The sequence below is a fragment of the Columba livia genome, chromosome Z, assembly GCF_036013475.1.
Source record: "Columba livia isolate bColLiv1 breed racing homer chromosome Z, bColLiv1.pat.W.v2, whole genome shotgun sequence".
Taxonomy (NCBI): Eukaryota; Metazoa; Chordata; class Aves; order Columbiformes; family Columbidae; genus Columba; species Columba livia.
The window spans coordinates 42,827,490-42,839,537 of NC_088642.1; the positions used below are offsets into that span (position 1 = coordinate 42,827,490).

The 12,048-nt window shown below is 44.3% G+C and overlaps 2 protein-coding genes across 3 annotated transcripts in view; one reads left to right on the forward strand and one right to left on the reverse strand.

The window, feature by feature from the left end:
• The window catches only part of SHB (SH2 domain containing adaptor protein B), a 61,336-nt gene extending 60,240 nt beyond the window's left edge, over positions 1-1,096 (reverse strand). Inside the window, exon 1 of one of the 2 annotated variants that reach the window (XM_065045586.1) lies at positions 202-1,096. In XM_065045586.1, coding sequence (XP_064901658.1) covers positions 202-783 — 582 coding nt within the window. In that variant the 5' untranslated portion in view covers positions 784-1,096. The remainder of the gene's footprint in view (positions 1-201) is intronic. The other variant, XM_005504603.3, reaches the window with a different exon arrangement.
• Positions 1,097-5,016: 3,920 nt separating this feature from the next.
• Positions 5,017-12,048, forward strand: part of LNPEP (leucyl and cystinyl aminopeptidase) — a 49,736-nt gene continuing 42,704 nt past the window's right edge. Inside the window, exon 1 of the mRNA XM_021290500.2 lies at positions 5,017-5,385. Within this exon, the coding sequence (XP_021146175.2) occupies positions 5,367-5,385 (19 nt within the window). The 5' untranslated portion in view covers positions 5,017-5,366. The remainder of the gene's footprint in view (positions 5,386-12,048) is intronic.

Below are 12,048 nucleotides of genomic sequence, written 5' to 3' on the forward strand. Positions count from 1 at the left end.
GTACCAGCCTTGCACATGCCCTGCCAGCCCTGAAATGTTAAAAAGGGCCAGGACACTCAGTGAAGCATGGTGGAGAGCAGTGGGCACTCCAGATGTGCTCAGACAGGAGCTAGCCTTCTCACCAAAAAACCTCCAAGGGGCTATATAGCCAGAGCCCCGGTACCTAGTCTACGGGGGCAGGAACTGGAGCACAACACTCACTTTATCTTTCATGGCAGGAGGGGCAGAGGTCACCAGCTGCTTGGAGCCCTTGTCGAGCTTCCTGTCAGCGCCATCGCTGCCACTGCCGCTCTCGACCTTGATAAGCCTGTGCTTGGAAGAGATGTACTTCACGTCGGGCGGTGTCGCCGGGCGGCGCTCGCTGTGGCTGCGAAAGAGGAGAGGGGAGCCCGGCGTGCAGGCGGCGGAGGGCGCGGCGCAGCACGACGAAGAGGAGAAAGTCTTGCGGGCCGTCTCTCTTAGGTCCTCGGGCGCATAGTCCGGGTGGCACATGGCACGCAACTTGCGGAGGGACGAGCCGGGCCCGCTGTACGGGTCCTCGAAGTCGCGGTCTTTCTGCGCGCGGTAGGCGCGGAGCAGGTCACTGGTGTCGTCGCGCAGGCGGCGGTGCGGAAAGCTGGGCGAGGTGTGGTGGTGAAGATGGAGGAGGCGCGGCGGCGCGTCGGGGCGGGGCGTGCTGCCAGCACCGTTGCGTTTCTCACGGTAGTCGGGCCGTGGAGGCTGCGGGGGACTCTTGGTCTTGTTATTGCCCAGGCTGAAGTACTTGTTCAGCCATTTGGCCATCGTCTCTCCCGGCCGCGGCCTCTCAGCACCACGCGTTGCTCCTGGCGCACGGCGCCCCAGCCCCCCTCACCGCCGCCGCCCGCATGGAGAAGCAGGGCGGCGAGGCGGACCAAGCGCCCCCCTCCGCGGGCACGCCGCTCCTCGGCTGCCAGCGCCTGGAAAGGCCCCGCTCAGGCCTCCGATTTTCCAGCAGGACCGAAGCGTTCCAGGCCCGAGCAAGGCACTGGCCGTAGCTCCGCGCGCGGCCCCGGCCTCTCGCGAGCGCAGCCGCAGCACGCCCCAGGAAGGTGAGGGACGAACCCACACGCAGGCCCCTCCGTGACGGCCCGCCCACCGGCGCGGCTAGGGGCGGGGAGAGCCGGGCGGGCCCGGGCCAGGCGCTGCCGGGCGTTGCTGTGGAGGGCGCTCCGCCCTGAGCGGAAACGCGTCGACACACTGTCTCTCCGCTGGGGGCAGAGGCAGGGGTCTTCGCTGTCTCCTCGTGAACGCTGGAAGGGACAGGTTACGCAGCAGCAGAAGCAAGCGTCCCGGGGAAGTGTCCATACGGTGTCTTCCTGAGCTCCGCGGCTCTCTTTTATTACTGACTCGCCCAGGCTGCTGCTCCGAAAGAGCGAGGAAGCGGCGCTGCGGACGTGGGGAGGTGGGGGTGCTTTTCCTTTGCTGTCTGTCCTCTAGCCTGTCGCCCGGAGGGGCCGGGCCAGCTGAAGCGAGACTGATGTGGTCTCAGCTCTTCGCAGAATTGACCAGCCAGAGCCTGGAAACAGCGTTGTCTGAGATCACCAGTCAGGTATGAGGCTGTGAGACAAGTCAACAGGCATCTATTCATTGCATCAAGTTAATTCTATGTAGACTCCAGGGTCTGCTCTGTTGGAGGTGTGCACTGCACTGTGGTACAGCACAGAAGGGCTTAATGAACATAAAGAATGAGAAGAAATAAATTGACAGCCTTTTGTCTTTTAATTCTGGCCATCATACCATACTAAAATGACTCCTTTTTCTCATCTGCTCAGTCTCCAGGTGTTGATGGCATGTTTTTTTATCCCTCCTCTCTACTCTGGTTCAGATAAGATGAACATATTAAAGTGAAAAATAATGAAACTGACAAATACAGGTCTCCCTTCCAAGGGAACTGGCAGCCACAGCCTCGGCGTACTGGTAGATTCTTGAGTGTTCTATGATCTGTGTGCTGAACATGTGCCTTTTCAATAATTCGCTTCTTCCTGTAAGACATCTAGGACGAATCATGTTCTTGGATTCACTACTCAACTGCTTTTCTTGAGATTTTTTTCTTTTTGTAAACCAGGTACTTGGCATTTATGTACAGTACTCATGATAAGTTTGCATATATAATGGGCTACGATTAGAGACCACATATGGGCCAGAGGATTTTATACCAAATGTAGTTCTTGCACTATTAAATTCTTATTAAAATAAAAGTGATTTTTTTAATTGAGAAAACTGCACAAAACAAGTTTATTTCCAGCTTTTTTAAAGTGGTGTACAAAATTCATTGGGTTCTGTGCTGTATGATAGGATGACTTCCTCTGTTGCCTCTCAGTCTGAGCTGAGGTTGCTTAGCTGCATGTTCATGAGCTCTCTTTTATTACTGTTATCCAGATCCTTTGCGGATTCTGATGAAACTTATCCATTGTTTTGCTGAATTAGTTTTCTACCAGATTAGGCAGTTGAAGACTTGAATCAGCCTGCAGAGGAATACAAGCATCAGAGTTGGTTCAAGGTAAGTAGTAAGACCGTGAGGCAAATGTAGGCAGAGAGAAAGAGCTGAGCAGAGAGAAGGACATTGCCATGTCCTTTGGCATGTGATGAGCTGTCAGACCTGCCTAAATCTTCATGCTTAACTGTATTCTAATTTCAACTACGGAAAAAACAACTTTTCAATTATGCCCTGTGGCATTCTGACCACAAAAGCTGGTGAGATACTTCTGTGCTACCTAGGGGATATATTAATAGTACATTATCATTTCTAGCTAGTACGTGCTTAAGAAAAAAAAAAAAGAAAAAGTGAGTCTTTACAGTCTAGAAGTAAGATACAAGCATACTACAAATATTAGAAGGAATAGAGAAAAATACATTGATTTCACTTCAGAACTTGAAAGTTTTTACAGAAGTTTGTTTATTTTTGTGATGTAAACAAAACCCGCAAAGCAGTGAGAGCATTTACAGGCAAAGTGTCTATACTAGAAAAAAAATTCTAATGTTCTAACACAGTCATGACTCTTCCTCCTTAGAATACATCTGAGCTTGGTTTTTTATCTGTAATGTAGCACTGTAATCCATCTCAAGGCTCATGTGCTACTGTAGTTTATTTCTACGTAGCTATTGAGAATGGGAGTGCAACTGGCATCCTGTAAAATCCTTGTTCTAGGCCATAGAGAATAAAAAAGTTGCTGGATTCTAAGAAAATACACAGTTAAATAATTTAAGTAAATTATTTTGTGAGCAATGGAGCTAAATGAAATGTGGTTGTCTTTGCATATCTTAACTCAGTACAAATTCTTAATAGACACTTTTCTTGTATTAGCATCCTTAAATGTTCCCTCTCATATATCTCTACATGCACAGTTGTACGTGTTCCTATACAAGGTTACATGTTCACGATTTTAAGTGTTCCTATGCAAAGTGTATCGTTCATATTGGAATTTTTTTTTCTTTTTGAGGCACTTATGGTACCTGTCCTTTTAGATCTATTTTCATCTAACTGGTAGAAATTTTGTTGCTCTTTATATGTTTTCCCTGAGATAAATGCAAGTGGTCTTAGAGTTTCTGAAAGTGATGCAGAGGCAAGGAAGCTGTGTAAACTTAATTAGTACATCTATTCAAAAAGAAATGGAGAGCTAGGAAGTATTGCTGAAAGACAGGTTGTGTGACAACATAAAATAAATAGTAATGACTCCTCTGTGGAAGCAGCTGCTTCTCCTACATACAGATACACCTGTAGAAATAGATACCTAGAAAGATAAGGATATTTTTATTATAAATGGAATGCTATGGATTTCTTGAGATAATACAACTGTAGCTCCTGCTGGCAGGAGGTGAGGGTGTCAGATGTATGCAGAATAGCATGCACAGCAGTTAAACAATTTTAGCTTTAAATATAAAACCTTAAATTAAGGAGGAAACGTATTCATCAACACTACTAACTATTTCAGCCAAGGAATAAAGAGACTTCTCCATTCCTTACCACTGCTCAAGCTTTAGGCACAAGTGTTTGTTGGGCATTTTTTTCATCTCCTTTTAAGGTCATCAGCCTTCCTGTGTAACCTCATCTAGATGTTCCTGCTCCAGCAGGGACTAGATGGTCTTTTGAGGTCCTTTCCAATCCCTAACATTCTGTGATTCTGTGTTAACATATGTTAAGAAATATCTAAGAAAACATTGGTAATTAAATTATCATTAAAACTCATATAGCTCTGTGCCCAACGTTTGGGCTAGTATAAAATTCCAAGGACTTGGTGAAACATAACTATGACCTAGTTTGTGCGACAGGGTTGTTAGTGTAACTAAGTGTGTGAAACATTTAAACTAAGGCATGAAAAAGTGCGCTTCCGGGTTTATGAAACAGTGAAAACAGGTACAGGACTGGGAATAGGTCCTGAGTCCTGTGGACCTCTTGCCCTGATCCCCCTCCAGTTAAAATTAATTTACTATTTTTTTTTTTTTTTGGGGGGTGGGGGGGCAAAATAAATATAGCGGCCTTTAGATTTCGAGTTCTTGAAGTCCCATTTTTTTCTTTTCCAACAATTAAGTTAAAAATTTCCAATGTTCAAGAAAAAATATTGGTATTCAGACAGTCATAGCAGCAGTGTCATGGTCTGGGAGGAGGGGGCAGGTAAGGCAGTAATAAGGCTAAAAATAAAATCTAAGGTTAAACAGCGACGAATGGAGCATGGCAGCGATAGGCAGGCCAAGCTGGCCCGGCTCGGCGGCATTGCTACGGGCGTCAGGCGCCCGCGGGGCCGTCGTGCAGCGCGCTGGGGAGCCCCAGAGCTACACAGGGGCCTGCGAGGCAGCGACCGCATCCCGCCGTGGCCGGTTCATTCCGCCTCCGCGGCGGCCGGCGTTCGGCTGACACGGCCGGAGTAGCCCAAACAAGTCAGGGGACAGCGGACCGTCATTTAGACGCTCGCCCGAGGTTCGGGAACCTGCGCAAGACGCTGCAGCCCAGCGAGCTCCTGCCACAACCCTCCGGGGCTTGAAGCGCACTGGGCGGCACGGCTGTGTGAGAAGTAGGCGGTGCAGCGTGACCCGCAGGGGGAGGGGAGAGCGGGCGCCGAGGCCCGGGCGAGTGATGGCTGGTGAGGGTTCGCGCTTCTGGGACCGGTGCTGAGCGGGGAACCGCGGGCTGAGCCGCTTGTGTCCCCGGCCGCGGAAGGAGCGGCACAGGGTCGGTCGGCACTGGCTGAGGCGTGTGGGGCCTCAGCGGCTCGGGGGAGCCCGAGGCAGCGCCTGTCCTGGGAGCCTGCGGCAGCAAGAGGAAGAGTCGTGGCTGCGTCTCCGCGTCGTCTTCTCGCTCTTCGCCAGGGCTTCGCTTTCGCGGGCTGAGGGCGGACTCCTGGAGGAAAATGGAGCCGTTTCCTAGCGGTGAGTACCGCGGCAACACCGTGTTGCAAGTGGGCACAGCCGGAGCCTGGGACGGGGACGCGCGGCCTCCCCGTAGCGGGCCTACCCGCCCGACCGGCCGGCAGAGCCGCTTCCCGGCGGGCGCTCGCTCGGCTGGGCCCAGGGACAGCCGGGGTTCCCGGTAGGAGCCACTTGTCCAGAGAAACAGAAGAGGCTTCTTAGGCGTGCCGCCCCCGTGACCCACGGCTTGGACTTTAGCTCAGATCTTGTTTTATTTCGTTTAATTAGGCACGCATGTCTGTAACGAGGAACGTGAGAGGAGGCTCTTTTTCGGTACTGTTGTGCGTTTCGTTGATCGGCCATAGCCTCACGGTGGCAGATCCGGGCCGCCACGGGGCCGGGGCAACTTCTGCACCAAGGTGTGCTCTCTCTCTCTCTGTTGCTCCGAGGAAAGAGCTTTATGTGCGTCCAAATTGCCAAAGCCATCGTGACTCCGGTGGGAAGGAGGAATCAGACCTGCTGTTCTCCTGGTCGAGGCACTCTGATCAGTGTCTCCTCCCGGTGAGAGAAAGGAGAAGCCCAGGAGGATTTAGGGTGTTTGAAGCAATGTTTCAGGGTGTTCCTGGAAGCCAAAAAGCTTTCACAGCTGTCTGTACTTCAACACAAGTGTTTGAAATAGTGATGTGATTGCAGCTTAGAGATAAGCATATAGGACCGTTTGATAACATCATGATACAGCAGTGTGTGTTGATGTGTTTGTGACTGAAATGAAGCTCATGTTACTACTGCTTCTCTGTTAGCAACACATTCTACGCATCAAGGAGAGGAGGAAATGACGCTCTCAAACTGAAACTGAAGTATGTTTGGTTAGACTCAAGACCATAGCCAAATATGGAATTAGAAGACACTGGGTAAACCAACAGGCTTCCTGTTGAAAATGTAGCACTTTTATTGCAGGTGGCATCTTGTCTTTTAAATGGCAGGCATGCTGGGTAGCCATAGCTAAAGCAGAGTTTGCTGCATTGTATTTTAACTCCTCTGTGACCTGCCAAATCAAACTACAAAACTTCTACAAAATTCAGAAAAACCTGATGCAGTAAAAAGTCAATTTTGTGTTTCACTTGAGAAGTACATTGTCATTGCCTTGTGTTTCCCTTTGCTCAAATACACTAAAAATTGCCCATCCTTTGTATGCTGCTGCTTAGAATCCAAAGGTTATGAGCTCTGGGCATATTTTGTTGGTTTAACTAGCAAGATGGAACTTTCTCCTTTATTTATTTATCTATTTATTTATTAAATTACACTTCCGTGCAGGGTTTTTTTGGTCATGTTAAAATTACAGTTTGTGCAAGCATTTGCTGCTTTGGATTTGTACTTAATCCTAGCCCTGGTAGAAGATCTTTCAACTACAGTTTATTACAATCACAGGAATGTAATCTGAATTCCTCTGTGCATGGTAAAAAGACCTTATCTTTAATAGTAATGCAGTTTCCGAGATACTTATTTACAGTCATCTTGCTGAGTCCATTCCTTTTGAGAGAGAGAGCCATCACGCTATCACTTTAAAAATCTGTTTGACATAATACTGTTACTGCCTCGTGGCAAATAAAAAAATAGCTGCTATATATCCCTGTAACTGGAAGAAATCATGTGTAGGCCTGATAATTCAGTTCAAAGGTACTTTTTGCTACTACTGAGAAGTGATGTTTGTTTCTAATTTTGTTCCATTAAGTGAAAAACCTGGAGACGATAGTGGGACTGTTTGGAAGAAAATTTGGAGCTGAGGCTGGTCGATGAATTTCCTCCAGAAAGGTGGTTCTGCTGGATGGGACACTAAAAAGGATGTGCAAATATTAGTGTAGAGATGTTGCTCATTATTTTTACAATCATGAGAAGTGCATGGTGCTCAACAGCAGCTGATGAAATCTAAGGTGAAGGAGATGCTTACACTATCGGCTTTTTGAATAGACTTTTCATTTCTATGGCTGGTGATCTGGAAGCTTTTGTGAGCATCAAATCTTTCAAATAAACTGGAAGGTTTTTTTGGTTTGTCTTATATTGTATTAATGAGTTCTGTTTGTGACTCTGTGTGTTGATTTCCGGTGCAAAGTGTTGTGTAAATTCAGAGGAAAAGAGAGCAATGACAGGAAGGTTACAATATTATATTTGTAGCTCTCTGAGTTCTTTGGGGATTTTACCCTCCTAAACTATAGGGAACAGACTGAATCTTAAGATTTTCCAAAAGCATTTTGATTGGATTCAGAACTGGCAAAAAGACAAATCATCAGAATGGATGTGTATCTTAAAATAGTCTTTAAGGCAGCAAATGCACTGAAGTGGATATGGAAGATGACTGTTTTTCTAGTTCAGTATTTGGTGGGTTTTAAATTTTCTTTAAATAAAAGGAAAACCACAGCCATAATTTATTTCAAAAGACAAACTCTTATCCTTTCCTTGAAATGCTAGTGGGTGTGCCAGACTCTTTATTGTTTGAATAGATTCTCCAGTAGAAATACTCAGATATCCTAAATATTTTTATTTAGGTGTTCTTTTTTGACTTCACCCCTGACCCCTGCACTGGAAACTTAGGTTCACTCCTCTTTGGAGACACCTCTGCTATGCCTTCCCTTCTGCCCAGGAGTTTAGTTGGATATAATGTGTGAGGTCTGTAGCTCTAGCTACATTAAGGCATGGAATAGCTGAGTTAATCACAGGGTCATAGAATATCTCAAGTTGGAAGGGACCCATAAGGATCATTGAGACAAACTCCCTGCTTCTTGCAGGACTACCTAAAACTAAACCTTATGGTCAAGAACATCAGATGTTCCTTGAGCTCTGGTGGGCTTGGTGCCATCACTGCTTTCCTGGGGAGCCTGTTCCAATGACTGACTGTCTTGTTAGTGAAGAACCATTTAATAATGTCCAACCTGAACATTCCCTGAAATGTTATAAATTAGTAAATGTTTTAGAAATGGTTACTGCTAAGATTTTATTTTTTTAGATAATTTTCTCTGTTTTACATGGCTATTCTTAATTTGAGACCTTTCCAGAAATATGAATAATCAAAGTGCAATTAAAAGTACATGGAAGACTTCCTTGTTCTTGCTTATATACATATATATATATATATATATTTCTTCCCCCCCCCCCGCCCCTATTTTGTATGATCTCAAATTTCTCTGAATTGGGAACTGCAAATTAATGAGCAGAATGTATTAATTGTAACTAGTCATTTGTTACTGAAATACTGTTGTGTGATTTGGGATATCTTTATTTTGGACAATATTACAAAATATTTTGCAAGCCTTTTGCTTGTATTTCTATATTGCATGTGTTTCTAAAAGATCATTTCACCATTTCCTGTTTAATACATTAAACGTGGAACTTTTCCATTTGAGATGAAACAGAAAGGTGGAAGTGACCTCTTAGTGTTTCTCACTTCAGACTGGTGACATGCATAAATGAGTAACTGCAGAAGGGATAACTTGTGATGATCTGCTGAAATGCAAATAACATTCACTGTCACATTCTAGACTTATTTTTATGCCTTTTTTTTTTGCTTACACAGTGAGTGGAAACATCGAAAATTAATTACATAAGTAAACTGAGGAATAAAATAAAAAGGCTCTTAGGGGAAGACTTTTTTTCTTTTTTGTAGAATGTAGAAATAAACCAAGTTAGGTAGTCGTTTACAAAGTGAAAAATGTCACTTACAAAATCTAGTTATCTCAACTAGTTCCTGTCGATACCAGAATGTTTCCTTTGTGTTAGTTTTGTTCATTATATACACATATTGGAGATGCAGAAACAAGTTCTGTGTGCATAGCCTAAGTCTATTGGGGACGATAGGCATATTGTTATCTGTCAATATTGTATACTCTTGTGTCATGGAGCAGAATGGTTCCTGTTTGTTTTAAACTGTATTATTCAGTCATAGACAATAGACAGTAATCTGTTTTAGTAAGATGGTAGATAAAAATTCTAAGAGGTCTGTTCTCAATGTCTTTATTTTCCCTTCATATTTTGCATACCCCAGCATTTTACTATAATCAGGTATTACTGACAGAAAAAGTGATGATTGCGTCTGTTTCTAAATGTAATTTTTATGTTTTTCAAGTGCATGTTGCTGGATAGTATTTTGCAACAAAGCTGTGTTGTAGCATCTGTGTCTTGTGTTCTTTTGTCAGCTAAGCTGAACAGTAACCTGTTTACTCAATAAGTTGGATACGTATTTGCTTTTTTACTGCATTATGTTGAACTCACTGTCTAGCAACAGATGCTCAGAAATGAATTCAGTAGATACCTCTTTTAATAGTGAAAGTATATTAATCTTAAATTGGAAAAATCACAAAAAGATTGCGTGCCTTGTAGCCGGGAAGAAACAGAGAGAACAGATGGAGATTCTTGAAGGAAATTGGGAGAAAGGACCAGAGGGAAAAACTTTGCAGAACTCGTCCAGTTGATCAAGAAACAAGAATTTCAGGGTTGTACGGTGTGTTTGGTTTAGCTCAGTTTGCCTGCCTGAGCACAGATGATGTTTTATTTCATGATGAGTGTTGTTTCACAAAAGACGTTCAAAGATCTTGTGTAGTATTATCACTGGAGTTGTCAAGTATGTGTTAAGTAACAATAGTAATTTGGAAGGCACGTTGGTTTGTTCTGTTCTGTTCAAGGTGAGACGGTATGATAGTTTGAATTTATTGCTTTATTTAAAAACAAACAAAACCCCAAAACAAACTCTGAGCTCTGCCATCCAACCAGTTCATGCTCCATCTCACCATGCATTCATCCAGCCTGCACTTCCTGAGCTTGTCTACGACGAGGCTGTGTGAGACAGCATGAAAAGCCTTGCTGAAGTCAAGGTAGACAACATCTACTGCTCTCCCCTGGTCTACCCAGCCAGTCATGCCATCATATAAGGCTATAAGTTTGGTCAAACATGATTTCCCTTTGGTGAACCTATGTTAACTACTCCAAACAACCTTCTTTTCCTCCATATGCTTGGAGATGATGTCCAGGAGTTGTTCTGTCATCTTTCCAGAGATGGAGGTGAGGCTGACTGGCTTGTAGTTTCCTGGGTCATTCCTCTTGTCATTTTTTTAGACTGGAGTGACATTGGCTTTCTTCCAGTCCTCAGGCACCTCTCCTGTTCTCCAAGACCTTTCAAAGATGATGGAGAGCAGCCTAGCAATAACGTCTGCCAACTCTCTCAGCACTTGTTGGTGCATCCCATCAGGGTCCATGGATTTGTCCTCCTTTGTAATACAGGAAAAACTTTACATTTTCAAGTTAGGATAGTACAAAACTTGTGAAAAATGTTTTTCTTACAAAGCAGCATCCGTTTTGTGTGCTTTTTTTCCCGTCCAGTATGGGTTAATGGTGAAAACCAAGATAGGTGCTTAACTAGACATATTCTTGTAAACCTCTGCCATTTGTATTACACTTAGCCTTATAGTCTTATTTGTCCCTGAAATCAAACCCTTACAAAGTGGCAAGGGGGTTTTGCATGTGATCCTCAAGGGTCTCTGCCAATGCCATACTACTCTTTCTGAAAGTGACTTTCTGTGTCCCAGTAAGCTGTGTCTACATACTGCACATGAACATAGCAACAGGGATTATTTACTCACTATGCTGTGGATTGTCCATGGGCAAAATTTAAGATACCCTATATAGCTTCTGCTGGGTGGTATTTTAGAAGAGCAACAAAGCAATTTCTAAAATCAATGTTTGTTATTTAATGATTTTTTTTTTCCGCTTCAGAGCTTCTTTTTGCTTCCTCTAATGTTTTGAGGCATTTATTTTCAACCTATGGCAAGACAAGACATACTGAGACAGGGTGGGAGAGCTTGCAGTTAGAGAGCTGAGAAATTAGAAGTGTATCTTATGTCTTTACTTGGAAAAGAAAGGAAAGAGCTAATTAAGAGTTTGTGACCATTTTAGGCTCCAAAGTAAGGAACCAGAAGTTAATTCCTCTGTTAAGTGTACCTGAAAATAAGTGTACAGTCCTTGTAGTGAATCTGTGGATGTAGTGCTCAGTGGAGAAACAGAATGAACCTGCTCACATTTTAATTGTTTTGTCTTTTGCTGGGTAGCAGCAGTAGGAAGCGCTGAAGGGAGCAAAGGAACAAAGGAGGATGGAGAACAGAACTGTCTCTGCATTATCTTGGGCACAGGTGTCTGGGAAAGGATGGTGAGATGTGGTGAGAGGATGATGTATCGTTCTGTCAGCGGGGAAGGTGGTGAGTTAGGAGGGGGAACAGGCACAATGATGTTCTGTATGTGCTATTCTACCAGTTTTAATAGTTGGGAATATAACATGCTATCAGAAAAGAAATTGAGAAAGTCTGTGCAAATTTACCAATTTACTTGATCAGATTTTAAAGACTTATACCTAATGTTAAAAGTCCCCACAGTAAGCAATTAATTTATAGAATTGTTTAGGTTGGAAAAGACCCTTAAGATCATCAAGTCCGGCCGTTAACCTAACACTAATAAGTCCACCACTAAACCATGTCACTAAGTACCACGTCTACATGGCTTTTTATTACTTCCAGGGGTTGTGACTCAACTACTTCCTTGGGCAGCATGTTCCAGTGCTACACAACCCTTTTGGTGAAGAATTTTTTCCTAATATCCACCCCAGGTGTAACTTCAGGCTGTTTCCTCTCATTCTCTCACTTGTTA